The 19495-nt window shown below is 49.0% G+C and overlaps 1 protein-coding gene across 1 annotated transcript in view; it reads left to right on the forward strand.

Annotated features, from left to right (window-relative positions):
- LOC144168238 (phospholipid-transporting ATPase ABCA3-like) overlaps positions 1-19495 on the forward strand; it is a 64217-nt gene that overhangs the window by 9759 nt on the left and 34963 nt on the right. The window contains exons 4-5 of the mRNA XM_077697265.1: positions 10156-10462; positions 18450-18698. Of these exons, the coding sequence (XP_077553391.1) occupies positions 10156-10462; positions 18450-18698 (556 nt within the window). The remainder of the gene's footprint in view (positions 1-10155; positions 10463-18449; positions 18699-19495) is intronic.

Genomic DNA, 19495 nt, shown 5'->3' on the forward strand with positions numbered 1-19495 from the left:
TGAATGTGATAGCCCGTGCGGCATAAAAGTAAAGAATGTAAGATGCGCTTCATTTGGAACGCAGATAACAAAGCCAGGCGTGGACCGGCAGTAAAAACAAACAATAAATAAACAAACCCATACACGGTTCGCGGCAATATCTAACTGCGCTTACTAGGTCTGTCCCTCTACGCGTTACCTTCCGATACTTGGAGAGACCCTGTAGCTAAAGCGTCGGCAGAGGCTATGTTTTGCACGCGGCCGTGAGCCTCCAGGCGAAGTAAGTGTGTTATACCGAGCACAAGTACAACTGAATTAATCAGATTTCGTGCATAAATTAATCATCACCAATCGTCGCTCGCGTTGAACGGTACACAGATTTCTAATGGCGGTACATGCAAGGATGTTACTGAGATTCCTTTACTCTGACCATTGCTACAATGGGCTGTAAGCTCCGTTTCTCAAAATTCGCAACACTGGGCGCTTAGAAGCATTATTTACGCTCTTTCAATATACAGCTGCTGATACAACGCCGGCACAGGCCGCAAACACAACCAAAAACTCTTCAGAACTAAAAATTCCAATCTCCAGAACGATTCCAGCCATACCAGTTCTCTTCGCACACTCCCCGCAATTCTCACGGAGGCGTGCCACTGCCGTGATTCCCTCCTATCTAGGTAGTATATTGAGAAACTTCATAATAGCAGGGGCTTCTCTCGCAATGGAAAATGGCAGCGCGTCTGCTCATTCCGCAGGAAATGACGAAAGACGATGTCCTTGTGGCGCCCTTCCTCCCCTCTCTCCCCTTCCGACTTACTCCTTTTAGGATAAAGATGGTGGAGGTTTGCTCAAGTCAATTCACATTTCCCGCGTTCCTCTGCTCGCGCACCATTTATTTGAAACTTTTCGTTACGGTGGGACTTGGAATACCGCCAAGAGGTCCGCCGTCCTGCGCAAGATTTTGTATTTATTGGTAAAAATTATTATTTTCAAGAAGTAATTTTATCTGCTATCGCAGGTATGAAGCGCGCAAAAGTTTACCTTCACTTTCGAAAGAAAGTTGAGAGAAGCGGGAAAGCTAAAAGTGCGTATAAACTTCGCTGAAACTGCGTCCAAGCGATCGTCAAACCTGCCGATGCAGGTTTGACAACACATGCGGCGATTTTTGGCGCACTAAGTAAACGCACCTTCTAACGACCTAAATGCGTATGCCGATATGTGGTTTGATATAAAAGTATATTATTGTACTTCTGCTTCATAATCTATGCGTGTATTGTCTTATATAGAATCATTCCTTTTCCAGGATTTTGAAGTAGCCGTTTCACGCACGCACCGCGCGTCCATGTCTTATCGGTGCTTTTCAATGGACTAACCGGTGTATTGCGAAATGCATTAGCTTTTTGACAGGACGGCATCAGTCGCGATAAGACAGCTTTTGCTTTAAAAGAACATTGCCTGCTACCAGTTGTCCTGAGGTTTAATTTACCTGAACTAAAACTAATGGTTTTTTGTTCTTTGTTAACAAGTATGCAGTGTGCTACCAAATTTACTGGTTTAAAAATCTTTTGCTTGTATGCACTACTTCTCGTTTCCTCATTTTCGCAACTTTTGGCTGGGTGGCTGAATAGCTGGACCGATAGACAGAGAGACAGTCAGGTCAACATTCTCTAAACTGGGTAACCAAAGGAAGACTATCGTCTCATGTAACACGGGTAAAGGATCGCAATGCTACCAGTGAATGGGCGTGCGCAGAGCCTCGTGAAAAGTGGACGGTGCAACCGTAGCTGCGAGTGCGGTGTTCGGCATTATATGGCAGCGATACCTCATATGAAGCTTGCGCCCCGTTAACCTCACCCAGAGGCCAACACGTACCATTCCTCGCAGCGCCAGGTTGCAATGAACAATAAGATGCGTTCACCTGGGCATTAGTGCTTTCGTATTCAACACTTATGGAGGGCGTATGTATCCGAGGAGATGTTTTTTTCAATCAGCCTTGACAGCTCGATGCAAAGCGTGGGATGCGGAACCTGTCGCCCATACATGCGCATGGCCAAGTGTTGCCGCAGAGTGAGTGATCATTTCAAGTTTGTGTTGGCGTTGGTCAATAATACTGAATCGATATTTGCTGCTCTTGTAGCTGATGGCTGGTTATAGGTACCAAATAGTTTTGTTGGTTTTTTACGTCGGACTTTAATGGGAATTGGCAAATTGTTCGTGGTCTTGTCACGGTAGCTGTCATCGTCATTTGCAAATTCTGTTTAGTCGGAACGTGAGAATTGTGGGCAGCTATGTTCCGCAAGCAAACGGAAACTGTTAAAGCGGCCATTTTTCGAACACCAGCAGTCATCGTTGCCAGCCAATCGACCTGAGTGGGTATGCAATAACGCCTACACGCAGCTTCAAATTGCGGTTACCTTAGCGGGAGCCACGCTGCTAGGCAGGTCAACTCGTTTCTCGTGAATGTGCCGGTAGCGGTCGTCCTCCCCATGGAATCCAATCAGCCCGCGATCGGCGCCTATTCTTTGAAGTAATTATATTCAGGAGTGCACACATTGCAAGATTAGAGGAAGCTGAATTCCCGAATTCGTTGGCGTCAGCAGCGGTGGAGGCGGTGCTAAAGAAAATGTAAGCCGGAAACACCAATGGTGGAACTAAAAGAGAACATGAAAAAAAAAGAACGTGAAGTTGTGCCTTATGTGCACAAGACGTCCCACAATTTGAAGAAGGTTGTGGAACAGTATGGCTTTGAGGTGACGTTCTCATCACCGGTCAAGCTAGATGGGATGTACTAGCGCATCGGGAGAAGTCGCGTTGGATGCAAATGGTGCGTAAAAAAACAACAATTTATTCGTTGATTGCTGTGTTGGGGTGGTTTATGAAATATCGTTGACATGTGGCAACGTATACGTGGGCCAAACAGGAAGATGCCTTAATGTGCGATTTCGAAAGCATAAACGTTTGATACCGAACAACGCAAGCGGGCGCATACCAATCCACTGCTCGGCATGCACGTGTAAGCTGTGTAAGCCATTCCTCGAGGCGGTCAAGATTTTGTGTCGGTGCCGTGATAGCCGGGGAGAGAGATACGAGAGCCTTATTACATAAGAAAGTTGGGTTTTGAGGGCGTCAGTGAAACGTCGATATGTTTGCAGAACAGCGAAATGAAGCTTATTTATGACAGGATTTAGGCTCTTCGCGGCTTTTCCGGTGAGTGTTATCGTATTGTTTTGCGCGTGCGCAGTCGCGGTGTTTCGGCATATACTGATATGTGAGCTGTGTGTAATAAAAGTTGCAAGTCTGCGCCTGTCCTGGGTTCTCGCTTTTTATGCAATCTCCAATTGTCGCAGTTTTTCACTTCACGTTAACGATGCACCAACTGGGCCACCAAAAAGTCTTTATAACATTACATTCCACTCCCGTATTTCCCGCCGCCTTCTACCCCCTGCAGCAGCTTTCTTCTGAGGGGATAAAACGGCCTCATGTGTCTCGTTGAGACTTACACTCCTCTGTGTAGGCACCGTATCCTCTTCTCTTTCTATATTTATATCGCCCCTTTATACCAGGCGTGTAGTGTCCTGGACATCCAAGACCACTGCATTTGCAATGCCCCTAAGCCCACTTTTCCCTTTCACGGACGTTAAGCCTTCGGCGAGGTGGTTGGGCAGCTCGGAGCACATGGTCCAGGAAGCCATAATTAAGAGAGCTGCCCTGGTCACCAGAAGGCCCCGGCCTCCGGTCTCCTCAAGCAGCAAATAGCAAGCCTTGCTGGCTAAAAGTAGTTTTACGCTACTGCTACCGCTCGCTGACGTGTTCTACATCGACAGTTCTGATTTCTAAATTGATTTCGGTCGAAGTCGACAACACATGCGCTAGGTCCATTCTAAAAAGCTAGTGTCTTGGAGTCGATCTGGTGTAGTTGTGTGCCTACCGCATAATCCAGTAGCCTGGGTTCCCTTCCCATCCCGCTGGATGGTTACTTATTTTTTCGATTCTTCTCCATTTCTTGTTTTTTGTTCCGTGTCTACCGTCGGCCATTTTGGGAGGGGTTTCGCTGCCGCAGACGACGGATTTCCCGCTCTAGAGGCATTTATGCCTTACTATTAAAATGCTCTCCGCGTAAGCCGAGAGAAAAGCAGGAGAAAAGTTACCAGCGAGATCTAACTAACGTTTGGGTTTGGGCTAGTTGGTTCACAATTAAACTGTGAAACAGAGCTTTAAACGAAGAAAGACACGAGCGCTGCGTCTGTGTCTTCTCTTACTGTCTTCGTTTAAAGCACTGTTTCGCAGTTTAATTACCAGCGAGAACCATTCCTCCTCAGAGAGTGTTCGGCACTTTAAAGAAATCAGGCAGCTGCATAGACGCCCTTAAACAATAGTTAGGGCTGAAAAAGTTCCATTTGTTTAACGCTATATCATTATGCCTGCAGGTGACTTTCGACACAGCAGTTGTTGCCTTATATCGATCGAGCCATACCACAAAGCAAAACTAGGCAGCTGTGTCACAATTTTCGGAGTGAGAGAAAACGTACCCCTGATTCGGAGGTAAAAACAGGAACACTCGTGTAACTAGAAAATCGTGCCCCCTCTCTATTAAATGCAGAGCATTTCAGTAACTCACGATGTCACCCGCGTTGACGTCCGTAGTCGTAGTCCGCACCGTCGTTGTCCGCACCCCTCCTCGTACACTATATAAAAAAAATACTATCCGGCGCCTGGTTTCGATCCCTCGACCCTGCGGGCGGAACGCAAGATACATGGTGCTCTACCCACTGCGCCACAAAGCCGACACAGAATGGGAGGCTACGAACGCGCCTTATATCCTTGACTCATTCAAACTACGTCAAGAAGCTGCTGATACAACGCATTCACTACCACCAACTCCCCAAACACTAAACGTTAACGCAATACACCCACCCCCTATGCGACGCATTTACTCGAGTCCCCCTCGCGGGGAGATGGGCCCAATTTCGTTTAACGATGGCAATGGTTGAACGCGATGCTTCTCTTGAGGAATTCCATGGCTGTCGTCTGAGTTTGGACTTCGACTCATTGAACTTTGACTGTAACTCTCCCGCAGTTTGGGCTTTTGATCGCAGTGGCTTTGACTTGACCCTTCGCTATTTGATTTCGCACGAAGAAAGCTCCGCGTTCACCCGCCGTCGTCGTTAGATGGAGAGGTGCATGAATTTTTTTTTTATTTCACACGTCTATGAACGCCTCTCCAAACGCGAACGGCTTCGACCGTCGGAATGGTGCAATCGAATATACGTCGGGTTCATAAACTGGCAGACCGACGTTCGATTACGCCACTAGAAGCGTTTTAAAGGCGATAGTCTTTCTTGGGCTACTAAAACGCATAAATGTTGGTCTGTGTGTCTGTCTGTCCGTGACTCGATTCAGCCACACGGGCCAAGTGAAACAAACTGCGCACTAGACTTATATACTCACTGCCAAATCTAAACATAGTCCGGTGTCAGCGTTCATACTTGTCGAAATTGTTGAAAAAAAAAACAAGACATTACGGAAATATCGGGCAGAAAATCAATCCATATGGGCTATTTGCAGTGTTCCTTTAAAATTCACGGATGCTGGGTTTTTGCCATAGCAAATAAAAATTAGCAGTGGCTTAGCTCGACTATGACAGGATATACGTAGCGTGAGTGAAGGTTCAGCAATTCAACCCAATCCAATCCAGTCCAGTCCAGTCCAGTCCAGTCCAGTCCAGTCCAGTCCAGTCCAGTCCAGTCCAGTCCAGTCCAGTCCAGTCCAGTCACTGCTATTCGCGCATGCGAAGCACGGCTCTCCAGGAGCCACGTGAAACGGCTATCAAGCGGCTCCAGAGCAGCGTCAGACTTGGCTACTGCGCAACGGAGGCGCACAGCTGGGCACGCGCCGGCGCCAGTGCGTCTTCCGCGGCTATGACGTCACTCCTCTGGAAAGCGCAGACCGGCGAATGTGCAGGCCCGATTCTCTACATACCCGTACTCCAATGGGATTGGATTACAATTCAATTTAATCCAATTCAATCCAAATCCAATCAGATACAATCCAGTGCTCCTCGCGCTTGCGCAGCATGGCCCTTCAGGGTCCATGCGAAACTGCTCAACCTCGGCCAGTGTAGCTTACGGTACAAAATACTACATCAACGGCAGAAAACCGTCGCCTGCGGTTGCCAGCGCTACCTGCTGGTGGCATTTAAGAAATCAAACGGCAATAGCAACGAAAGGTTCCACTAGATGGGATCCACGTTCCGCTTGGAACGCTCGTCGAGTAGGGCATCGTGGTTCTATAAACGTTGTAGGAGGGTGCCTCAATTCGCGCGTCTTCGCCATACGGCAGCGCTGGCATGTAGACACCCCACGTGGAGAAGTCGAACGTGGTGAATCTATATTTACTTGAGTGAACCTCTGGCGTGTTATCTTGCAAGGAACGAGACGGGAAAGGAACAGCATGAGAGGCGAGCGGGAAAAAGGGGAGGACTTTACTCGGCAGGGGTGCCAGTCAACTATCGTCTTTCAGCGACTTTCGCAACGAAAGGAGCAGATACGCGGCCATTTTTTAATTCACACATGGTCATCATCATCGTCCTAGAAACTTCAATTTCCTGCAGTTAGTTTTATTGATTGATTGATTGTAGGGGTTAACGCGCCGATGCAACGCAGGCGATGAGGCGCGCCGTAGTGGAGGGCTCCGGATTAATTTTGACCACCTGGGGATCTTTAACGTGCGCCGAAATCTCGTACACACAGGCGTTTTTGCGTTTCGCCTCCATCAGAGTAGCGGCCGCCGCGGCCGGGAATGGAACCCGCAACCTCGTGCTCAGCAGCGCAACGCCTTAGCCACTGAGCCACCACGGCGGGTGCAGTCAGTTTTGTGCTGCGCCCTACCGTCCTCGGTGAGACATACAGAGCTTCGCTTTAATAAAGCCCCATGAACTGAGATTGATTGATTGATTGATTGATTGATTGATTGATTGAAGTTTATTTATAGAAACAGAGGGATACACATACAATGTACACAGGGACCCAACAATGTTGTCAAAGGGTTCCCAAACTTAGGTCAAGAGGCTAGTCGTTTGTTCTGGGAGAGCGGACTTTTTGGAAGTCGTAGGTACAGGTGCTAATGGATCATTTAAGGAAATCCCCACAGCAAGAAAAATTTTCGGCGCTCCCTGAAATTTTGGGACCATTAAGGTGACAGCAGAACTAATGGGATGGGTGCGTGAAAGCAACGCCTAGTATACCGTCACCGTATTTTAACGGTGACGTCGCTTTCAACGATAATTAGTTTACCAGTCATTCTTCATCTCCTAGCAGGTAGTCAGTAGAATGGATGAAGGTTCCATGAGTGTTCTCTACCAGCTTTGTCTTCCACAACAGTTCGAAATTGGTACAAGTTTGAACCCCCCCCCCCCCTTCACACACACTCACACACAAGCACACACACGCACAAACCCCTTTCCAATGACGCGATCCGTTGACCGCCCTGAGGATATCGCGGACAATGATGTAGCTCAACAAGTGGTCCTCATGTGATTGCATTGGTCAATGCGGATTTGTTGATATGCGGGGAACTATTAAGGTACGTCCTCGATTGGGCTAATCAGCGTGCGCAAATCGCCGCGGTTAAAGCCACGTTCCGGAAAGCCACACCACTGATCGTCTGCGGTCGCGGCAAGCATCGGTGAACCGAGAGGTCTCGTCTTCTTCGTCTTCTTTCGACATGCCCCGGGAGCACGCGATAATTCCCCCGTTTCAGCCGTTCGCAGCCGGTTGCTAGGAATATGTATGCTACCTACTCAACTGATTGTTACAGACTTGGCTCATTCGCGCAAAATGACACGGGAAGACGATTTGCGTGCAGCATCGAGCCCGATAGCCCTCCTCGCTTGCTCACTGGTATTGCGACGTTGTCGCGCGCAAAGGTTAGGCAAACGGCGTGCACGAGAGTCCGCCAAAGTTGGCGCTGCCTACACTTCTACGGCCAAGCATGGACTTCTGCTGCCTCGGAGTATTCCGGCAGTTCGATTTCGGCTTGTATGTCTCTAAATTCAGGGTGCGACTTACGGTTAAGGAATGGAAACACTCGTAGCCTTGACGAAGTGCTTCAATATATTGGCGAGGCTGTAGTTGGCAGCGCGTGAACGATGGCAACGAACCCTGAAAACTAAGCACGTTTCTCGTGCCACAATCGACCTCGGCGCCCATGTGACCGACTAGCGGTGCCTCGATCGGATTGGGTCTCTCGCCGCCGAAAAATTCCTCATGCCACTTGAGTCTCCTTACGTGCTGTGAAGTCGAAATCCTGACGACACTTAACTTCTTTACAGATACATTGTATATTTGCGTCTTTTTTCTCTCTTTGTTTTTTTTTTTTCTTTGCCACCAATTACTTCTAACGGCTGCTCTGCTGTTATATTGTCTTGCGTCAGTTTGTTAGCCAGGGTCAGAGTCCTTCAATGTTTTACTGGTCACGAAACTTCGGCGCTCGCTTCATATAGGGACCGCGCGCGCCACTACAGGCGCCACCGCCGCACGAAGGTCACCCAGCCGCCGCGCGTGCGGCGTATTGGCCAGCTCTTGGCGTGCAAACGCTCGCTGCTTTTGGTGTCTGCGCGCTGATTAAGTGTTTTTTTTTCGTAGTAGTTAGCGATGAATAGTCCAGTTATTGTGTTTATCACCTGCCTTCAATGGAGTTTTATTTTTCGAAGTAAGTTGCCGTAAACTTCGGCCGCGAACGGCAACGGCTTCTGTGTGCTCTGGCACAAGCGCTGCGCCGTCGTGTTTACGGATTTTAAATCTACATTGCTTCTTTTCTTAAAGCAAAGTTGTAAATACCACACATACGGTAGCTGTGTAGCCACGGACTGCTGCGGGCCTATCAATAATACAATAAAAAAACTAAAAAAAACCAAGTACGCGTCGTTCAGACTACGCTTAATGAATCCGTTGATTGCTCTGGAATGCACAGAACGCTAAAAGAAATATCCCAATAGTATTGTCGCTTCGATGAGTGGGTACATACTTGAGAACATCTAAAAACGCTGCAGAAACGCGAAGGATCGAAACACGAAGAGATATATGTTGCACCATGTGTCTTTCTGCTTCCACGCTTTGCAATCCTTGCAAAAACCGGAAGCGAAAAAAGAACAATGAAACTGATTTTATCACACGATTCTTTTTTTTTTCAAGCACCAATATGTTGTCACTATGTTCAGCTAGGTTTGTGGCTTCGATAAGCCAATAATCAAGTAAATAAATCTCGCAGTGCGAGTAATTACCGATTTATTATGGAGAAAATTTTTTTGAAAATCTGGCAATTAAGTTATGTTCAGCATAAAAGTTTTTTTCCCCATGTTTTCCTAAATTTTACGACCGCATGATGCTACAAAAAAATGAGTTGCATGATGCACATGTTTACAGTTTGACAAGCTTGGGAATGGAACTGGGACCTCTGTTTTTTCAGCCTCGAAATCGTAATTTTGTGTTCACTCGAGATACTACTTTTTTGTAGCATCCAGCTTCGCTAAAGCCCAACAGTGGCGGTGTATGTTTTTATGTGGTGACGTCAGGTGGCAGCACTAAGGCCGAAATGGTTAGAAGTGAAGCCGAGTTTAAGGAGATTGGAGCAAGGTTAGTCTTTGTAGGCTGGATTCCCCACAACGTGTGCTGCACAGGAAACCATATCGCCGTCTACGGAGAGAGTATGGTTACTGCCAAGCTTTATAATATCGAGCGCAGCCGCCTTTCTGCCGAGTTTTGTGGGCTATTCACCAGGCGTAGCATCTCTCTCCACCCTGATATTGCTCAATGCAACGCGCACTTGGAGGTGCACTAGAGCGCGCGCTTTAATTGCCGTAGCTGCGCACAACAAAACGCCATCTTCTCTACCTACAGTATGTGAGGTAGAGATCCGCGCACTGCCTTTATAATTCGCCATATGTAATCCCTAATATAGATCAACTCCAGCATGATCCAAGCAGAGCGCCAGGTTCACACGTCTTCCCTCTTCACAACGTTGAAAAGATGTGATTTTTAAAGGCGCGGCATTGCGCGCGCTCATTCCCGCAAATGAGGAGGTGCGCGAATATTCTCTGATAACACAGGACCTCGACGACAGGTCATTCATTCACGTACCTCTGATAACGCCGCTACTTGTGGTCTCCTATTACCGCAGGTGCACTTCCCGGAGCGCCTGCTGGCGCAGCCCCAAGGACCGTCGGCCGAGGAGCGCTTCCCGGAGCTGAACACGCTGCTGCCGGTCATAGCAACGCTGCAGCAGCACCACCTGGACAACATGGCACGCGTGATGAATCGCACCCACCTGCTGGCCAAACCCGCATCCCTGCAGCGGGCCCCGTACCCGGCCCACATCGCGTACCAGGACACCAAGAACTACGCCTTCGTGCTTACCCGCTTCTGTATCGGCATGCTCGCTCCCTTCTCCATCTTCGTCGCGAGGCTGTGCGACGAGAAGTCCACGGGTGCGCAGAGTTTCTGCATATATCCGCCAGCACACGCGCAACCTCGTCGACCATGCTGCTGCCTTGGTCGCTTCTTACGCACGTACCTTCGGCTGCTGTCTAACGATCTCTGTTATTTCGATTTTACCAACTCCTTCGATTAAATGTGTGGTACCTTAGCTACAAAACTGGGTATAAAGACTCCGGTTAATTCATTCTTCTGATTAAGACATACATAGTGTTCCAGTCGCAGCCGAAAATAACGAGCTGATGCGAGGCATACGTACAGTCTTAATCAAAAGTACCCAGTTTGCAGCAAACGCGCCCGGATCATCGGCACGCCGTTATCCAGCGTTGCCATCGGCGGCGCACACAGCTGCTCACCGAAAGGGAACATTGCTCTCACCGTGCTTTCGCTTCATCGCTGTTGCAACCTCAAGAACTATAATCATTCTTATCCTGTTTGATTTAGAAGGGAATCGGAAGAAGAGGATTAACGGCGCATTCACGGAGTACAGCTGCATACAGCACAGTGTGGAGGTGAAAAATACAGCGGGGGAGAATGCGGTAGGAAACACGAAATAGTACCACAGGAAGTAGAAAGTGTGTCAGTAATCCCTTAGTGGGAGTCATCACTTGCAGGCTCACCCGCCAAAGCACTAACCACCTGAGCCGTGCACCACACAGCCAAATCAGAAAACAGGGGTATCGGGCATTGAACGGCACTCTATGCCACACGTTTTAGTATGTTACCCTACAGCACTGAACCAGCCTTGTTTCCTTTAGGAAGTTGCTGGCTGACTGCCTACTGGTGGATGAAATCGGGTACTTCAAGGAAGAGTAGGTCCTCTAAGCCTGTGCTGGGGAGTTCCAGCTGTGTTTGGTAGGCAGCCTGCAAGTTTGCCCTGGGACCAGCCTGGTGCGGGAAGCAGCACAGTGGGTGTTCCAGTGTCTCCGGTTCAGGCCAGTCGGCGCACACTGGTGATTAACTGCGTCCTTGTCGCAGACGTTCAACCGCAGCTGAAGTAACACCGAGGGGGCCTCGTTAGCACCATGCTAACCATCTTTGCTACCATCATGCCCCGTTGGCACCATTCTAATTCTGCCGGGCAGTTTCTGAGAGGCCTGCCCTCTGACGAGCCTTTTATAAGGGTGCATGGCCTCCACTTCGCTGGCCAGGACGATGCGGGCCGGCATCGAGTGAAGTCACGACCTTGGAGACAAGGGCGTGACTGGTGGGCATCGTTTCGCAAGAGCTTTAGCATCCTTGTTGCTTTTAACGCCGGAATGGTAAGGCAGCCGTGTAGCCTGAGCTGACAGCCTCCAAAGCGGCAGTGTGCACTTTGCCGCGAATGATCGCCCATAGTAAACACCGCTTCGAGACGGCTGGTCGACCGCATGCCAGGCAGGCCTCGAGAAGGGCAGAGCTCGAGTCCGTCCGCCCCCTAGCTCCTGGATCTTGGTGGCCCCTTTCTAGGGTAGGTCGCCAGCAGGTGCAGTCAAGTCACTTACGGACAGGTGGAGAAAGCGTAGAAAGGCGGGCTGCAGACCCAGCTGACGTGACGCTCTGGCACTGTGCATGTGGCTCCAGCCTCGCCTGTGATTGGGGAGGTCGAGCGGTCCGTGAATAACTGCAGGAAGCCGCCAACTTCGTCCATCAGCATGGTAGGGTATTCCTGTCGTAGGGCCTCAAGTGTTACGCTCCGTTTGCTGCGCACCGTTGGGAGAGTTGTCACAATAAGGGCCTCCTCCGTGTCTGGTGGTGGCGGACTAAGGCGTGGTGGTTGAGGCTTCTTATGTTCGTCCCAAAGATGCACACGAGCGTACGTACCTTAGGCTGGGGAAGGCTGTGGAACCACTGCAGCATGGCGGCCTCATCCGGAGCGTTCTTCAGGCGCCCGACATGAGGCGGTACGGCCTGAGGGGGCGCCATCTGGATAAGACACATGGCTACTTCCGTGTACGCGCCCGTCACCAAGGATGACGAGGTAGGTCCCGGCAGAGGCTTATTGCGCGAAACTGGTGGGCTTCCAACTCCTTTCAGCGCCGGGGCTCCGGGAGGACCAGAGAGAGCGCGCACAGAATGGCCGAAAAGGTCATGCAATAAGCACCCATTGTTTCACGGCATGCCTGTACCCGTTGCCATGTGCAAGAGCTGTCGGTTGCCTCTCAGCACATCCATGCTGCGATTCCGTAGTGCCTTCACAACCGGTAGCCATGTTAGTGGTCCGTTGACGAGAAGATCCAGGTATTTCACAGGAAAGCTCCATGGCAGGAGTTGCCATTAAGCGTGATGGTCGGCGTCGACAGGAGGGCTATGTATCCCTTGGGGTGCCCCATAACAGGCTGCGATTTCACCTCGTACAGCTGGAGACCACGTTTCTTGAGGAAAGATGCCACCTCTTCCAGCCTCTCCTGGATGCGCCCAGTGACTCTAGTGCAGCCTGCAGTTACTCCTCGCGCCCACAGCGCCACATCCTCGACATACATAGCAATCCCGACCTGTGTTTGCTAACTAAGTGACCGTATAGGTGCGAGGGTTATACCCATGAGTCCAGCAGGAATGTAGTACCGGATGGGAGCAACCAAAAATCAAAAGAGATGAGCTCAAAACACTCCATTGGGCCACCGCAGTTCGAACGTCTGGGGGCACACTGGTGGCTCCTACTACATTGACATGAAGGATCCGGTCCGTCAGGAATGCCCGTACGAATCGCCCGGGGCTGTAACACTCATGGCGTCAATGGCCTCTCGAGCGATGATGTGAGGGACATAGTCGAAGGCTGACGCATGCATCGAGCAGGAACAGGAAGGCCACCTCCTCATGGTGGCGGGCCTGCGGGAGCATGTACACGACGCCTCAGGGAGTCAGTCTAGAGCAGTAGCACCTCAAGCCACCTTGCTGCTCACCCGCCGCGGTGGCTCAGTGGCTAAGGCGTTGCGCTGCTGAGCACGAGGTCGCGGGTTCGATTCCCAGCAGCGGCGGCCGCTTTTCTGATGGAGGCGAAAAGCAAAAACGCCCGTGTGTACGAGATTTCGGCGCACGTTAAAGATCCCCAGGTGGTCAAAATTAATCCGGAGCCCTCCACTACGGCACGCCTCATCGCCTGCGTTGCGTCGGCGCGTTAAACCCTACAATCAATCAATCAATCACCTTGCTGCTCTCGAAAGAAACCGCGATAGTCCGCCATCCACCCCAGGCGGCCCAAGATAATGCAATAATCAAATTCCCAGCAGCAGAGGTCATCTATGCAGGCATGCAGGGTCAGGGCTCAGTTGGCGTCTTACTCACTTTGGGCGAAATGAGTCCCATAAGACAAGGAAGTTGAGGTGTTCCACCTCTTCGGATACGGTTAGAGCTGCATTAGCAGTGACATTAGGGACACGTCCAGATTGCGCAGCGTCTCGTATTTCTTCCGGTCGACGTCCGGGGCACTGCCCATTTGGGGAAGCGATCACGAGCGGCCTGCACTTCCCGTTACGTCAGGTCACGACGTGTCCAGCAAGGCTACGATGGCTGGTAGTGGGTATTTGGCTGCCCACGCAAACTGGTCGGCTAAACTTTGGGATTCTGGGAAACCCCGTCAGAGATTCTGAGCAATGTGGCGGCAGCCAGCACCGGACGTCTGCTCGTCACTGCAGGTTGCAGAAAGGCCTCGAAGACGGGACACGCCCTAGATGCATCCTTTCGGGAATCCATGACGGAGCAAAGTGACACCACGCTCTCAGTCCGGCGCTGCCTGGTTCTTCGCCTGCACAGAGAATCAGCCCGGTTGTGTGCTCTCCCATTCTCTGGTTTCTCCTACTGTGGCTGGTAGCGGGCTGTGTGAGAAGATTGAGCGGTTTTATACCTGGCAATGGTTTGCTGCGCGAAACCTCCCGCTCACTGTGGGCTTCTCGGCAGTGCTCACGATAGCTGCCTCGAAGTCGTCTTCCGGGTCCTCTACGCAAGTCTCCACCTCCTTAAATTTCGTCCTGAAGAGGCATTGGTGTAGGCTTGTCCTCGTTGTCTCATCCTCTATGCCCGCAAACGGTGCCCGTCTGGGATATCCGTTGATGGAAGAGTCAAGATAGCCAAGCGAGGCGGCTCCGACACGTCGCTTCGGTCTGGGAACTTTTGACTAAGACGGCAGACACAAACAAGCATTTTGACATGCATACATGCCTGTATACATACATGAACGTACACGCATACATACATACATACATACATACATACATACATACATACATACATACATACATACATACATACATACATACATACATACATACATGCATGCATGCTTACAAACATACATTCATACATACATACTCATACATACACGCTTAATCCATCCATCCATACATACATACATACATACATACATACATACATACATACATACATACATATATTATGTAGGTACTACGTAGTCGCGCACAAGCATGCGTGCGGGAATACGTATACACACCGCAGTATTCTCAGCTATAAATTGCATACAGTTGACCTTCCAGGGCTCCATACCTCTCAAATTGTAAAACAGGTACTGCGGTGTTACATTTCTAGCTGTGGCAATCTACATAACCATTACAACTACCTATCGCTGAATACTACTCATTTCAGGTATATTTTCACTACAAAACAAAGTTCGGTAATTTTTGATCGCGTGGTTCTTTCCCTGATCGGTCGCTTCCAAGGTTCTATTATTCATGAAATATTGGATTAAAATACTAAGAGAGGGTAACCTTATTTATAGGACTAACAACGGGCGTTAATCCCCAACTGAACTTTACTTTCGGAGGAATAGTTTAGAGAAGGTGTACAAGGTTCCTCTTTGATCGTGAAAAAGTGTGGAAATGCTGTCGTGGTAGTTCGTAAGAAATGTACCATAACCTGTCCACAAAACACCATTTGTAAGCATCTGAACATAGACAACCACAAGAATTAATATTGCTGGTTTCTTTTTTTTTATGCTGGGTTCATATCGAATGGCTGTTGATACTATCGTCTTTTTGCATTTTTGCGTTTACACGAACAATGATTTATAGACTAATAAATATTAGTTACAGCTTTTCTATTGCAAAAATTGTACTTTCAGTCAACTGAAAAGTACTTTGAAAGGTATGTCAAGAGTACTTCGAGCCAACCCAAGGTGACAGTTCGGTCAAATCCAAGTTCGAAAATCACGCATCCTTCAGTCATGGCCACCATCATGGGGGTTGAAGGAGGCGATCGGCGGGTCCCATGGAGACTAACGCCAGTGTCCCCTCTAGCGTATATTAGTATGAAACTCTATGCAAACGGGGGTGTTAAGCGAAAGAACACCACAAATCTTTCTGCCCTATCTATTTATTTCGTTCAATACCTTTTAGTAACATTAGTAACATAGTAGAGCTCTCTGCTTCAATGCAAGCTTTGTTGCGTTGTCACCTTCCCAACCGTCACCGCCGCCACGCTACCGTCTACTGCTGTGGTACAAGTTTATGCCATTATCACAGAAAAAGACGGCCGTAACCATCGATTGTATGACGCATACGGACAGCGAAATGCTGCGACTAATAACGGCAGAGCGTACTGATTCCGTCGATTCACTCAATCGTCAAGCTCGAACTCAATCAGCGCAGTAATTAATGAAACAGCCAGTTCTGTTTGTTGTTTTTCTCTTGAGTTTGAGCATGTGACCCGCCAGCTTACTAGGAGGTCTGTGGACAAATGCCATGCGTTCCGTTCTCTTTGTCATGGAGATTCTTGTACTGCCCTCTCATGTTGCTCTTACGTCAAACAAATGATTTTTATTTTATAGCCAATCACAATAACAAATACGTCATGTTATTTTATGCTCCGTGATCGCTGAATTGTAACCATTCAAAACGTATATTTGTTTCACGCGAAAACTGCTTTAAACAGCGCGTCATGCAAAACTGCGCTTGCTGCAAATGGACGAGATTTCACGGCGCCGAAGATAGCTGAAATTTTTTGCCCTATTTCAAGGCGACAGGAGCCGCCGTTTTCAAGCTGTTGCGTAGCATCACGTCACTTTTAAGCAGCCTGAAGTTCCATCAACTATTTTACGTCACATCTTCTCAGTCAATCACAGAGAGCGCGTGCCACACAAGTCGTACGGTTGTTCAAGAATAAGTCAGGCCTACGTTGTCAGGTCCGCTGCGTTTAGTGGAGTTTTTCACTTCCCGCCAAGAATTATGCCCTTTCTGTAGAGAGAAATAAGGAAAACTTTGAAGGTTTGGCTTGTAAACGTCACGAAACGTCAAAATGACGAAGGCACACAAAACCGCTTTGTCAAGTGGAAGCAAGGGACTGAAATTGGAAGCAAATCGGGGAAGACTTCCGGCGAATTCACAGTTCACGGCGAATTTAGTGCGCCGAGAATAGTGCCGCTACATGAATTCAGCAGTCGTATTGGGCGAAAAGCAAAAACACTGGCTTGCTGTGCCCATATATTTGTATAAAATAAAACAAAGAATCCTAACACAATAAAATTCGCGCGAAATATTCTCTCAAACCAGGCGCATTCGCACTGCATTGATGCTCGCGTTCAGCCTCAATAGTCGCCACAGTATGTAGCGATTTTCATTCCAGAACATAAAAGTAACATTCTATAACTCACATTTCCAAATTTCAAAGTTCCGAAGGAGGTACATGTAAAGGTGATAGGCTGCATAAAGATAGCTCTTACACTAAAGAATAACCTAGTTCCACTAGATAAGGTTACAGAGTATCGACACTCTTTTCTCCTATTGTTCCGTGTCGCCGCCGTGATCATTGGTCAGTTCGCATCACGTGACATTTGTTTACGCTGCGACGCTTCATGAGCACCGCCATTTTCTGGTTTATGCGTTTCATGTCGGTCAACTGTGGTGGTCAGTTTGTCCTCGCTGCTCTGCGGCTGCGCGCGACTTACGTCGTTCCGAACGCAAATAAAAAATAACGTGCTTCGCAGAATTTCAGCGGCAGAAGTGTGTCCGCGAAAGCCGTATATTTGCGTCTTCGGCAGTGTTCTTTATAAACGACCTCGACAAAGTTAGCGGTGACGCCGTAGAAGAAGCGGCAATCTGGCAACAATGATAAACACCAAAATGGCCACCGTTGCTGAGTTGTGTGCCTCAGTGACGGTGCTCTTTATCTTATCTGGTTACACTAGTATAACCTAACTGCGTATAACTGTCTCTATGACCTTTACACGTCTAGTCAATAGAGAGTTTTAGCTAACCGTTTTCGACGGTCCGCTCCGGTATCAGCGGCAGTCTCAGCGCAACCGGAGCCAATGCCGTTCGCTGCCAAGCGCGCCACGCATGCGCAATAACGCTCCCGCGTCTTATCGGAGCGGAGCGGACCGTCAAAAACAGGCAGTTAAAACTCGCTAATGACTCGCACCCACAGAATTAGGGTCAGTCCTTCGGGCCGCCCGGGAATTTGGTGTAAGCACCTATATTGAACGCGACGCACGGTTTCACTTTAAAATTGGTGCGAAACAAGTTCCCAAGAAATAAAAGAACCAGCATCCGTCAAAAATAAGGAATGCACGAAAATGGTCCAATGAACGAGCAAACGTGGTAAATTGAATTTAAAATATTCCGCTTTTATTAGCTTTCTCAGCTCTATTTCAGCCGCGTATACGTTTTTTAACCTAAAAAACGCAAGAAGCATTAAAGAACTTAAATTTGGCGTTACTGTCACGCGTATGGGCAGGAGTGACAGCACTATGGACATAATTATCAGTGGGTGAAATGCACGTTAGGACTCAAGTTACACGATCAAATGGAACTAGAGGCTTCACTACAGACGTGCAGCCGTATTTCTTGTCGAAAACGTGGTGAGCGGCTGCCAACCGCACCAACAAGATTCTACGACGTCATAGAAAAGTCATTGAAAAGTGGCTGGAAATTCGCGACTGCTCGGCTTACCTCGCAGGTTGCGATAAAAAGTGGCATAATTGTTATCGCGAAAAACCAGTCCTTTAAATTAACTAAACTTGAATGCCGTCTTAATGGCCCCCTAAACCCGCAGGAATGAAGGAGATGCTGCGTCTGGTGGGCCTGAACGACTGCGTGTACTGGTTTAGCCACTACCTGAGCGGCTTCTTCATGCACGTGGTCATCTCGGCGCTCATGATGCTCTTCCTGTGCGTCAAGCGCAACGCAGAGGGCCGTGCCTTCATCCAGTACAGCGACCCGCTTCTCGTCTTCTGCATCCTCATGTGCTTCTGCTCCTCGTGCCTCATGCACGCCACGATGCTCTCCACCTTCTTTGCGAACCGTGAGTCCTGGCCGCAACACTCTTCGTGTAATCCTGCGCTTCCCTAAAATGGGGAAAGCGACCTTAGCCGACAAACATAAAGCAGGCTTGTCGTCAGTAGTCCTGTCGTAATTTTGGGAGTCATACCTTCATGAACCTTCCCGTCCAATCTCGTCACGCAGTCGTTCTGTGATATTCATTGTCGTCCTGCTCGCATTGTGTTGACGCACAGTTCACTCATATCTGCCGTCGTCATAACTCCCTCTCCCCCTAACAGTGAAACAGTTTTCGCGTGTAAACTTCCTGTCATGTCCGTTGTCATGCAACTGTGATGTGGTGAAGGGTAATAACACTTTGCCCGATACGATACACCAACGTCGCGACGACCTCTGATAGTGGCGGGGATACAGGAGGTGTTTTTCCTACAACTTTCCACGGGACAACGCTACATACACACGAAGCAGAATAGCGGCCAGAATAGGGAAGGAAAGCCCTGTTTTACAGTCGGTCGTATCATGCGCCCTCAGCCATGTACTTAGCTGCACTATGCGAACGTAGGGATCACAAGCCATCTAGACTTGCGCCTTCGTAACATACTTTGCGTTACTTCCTCCGCCAGGGGTCGGTTGTGGACATGCGTGAATGGCTGGTTACCGGACACGCTCACGACGTCCACAGTGCTTCTTATTTGAACATGTGGTTTGGACACCCACTTCATCGCATTGGTTAAAAAGGCGGGAGTGCGTCGGCCCAACAATCCGGTTGGTTTACGTGTCATTGGCTACGAAGCGGTGTGTGCACCTACCTGACGTCTCCAT

Source organism: Haemaphysalis longicornis, unplaced genomic scaffold (assembly GCF_048455015.1).
Source record: "Haemaphysalis longicornis isolate Haplotype H1 unplaced genomic scaffold, Haemaphysalis longicornis Haplotype H1 scaffold_2, whole genome shotgun sequence".
NCBI lineage: Eukaryota > Metazoa > Arthropoda > Arachnida > Ixodida > Ixodidae > Haemaphysalis > Haemaphysalis longicornis.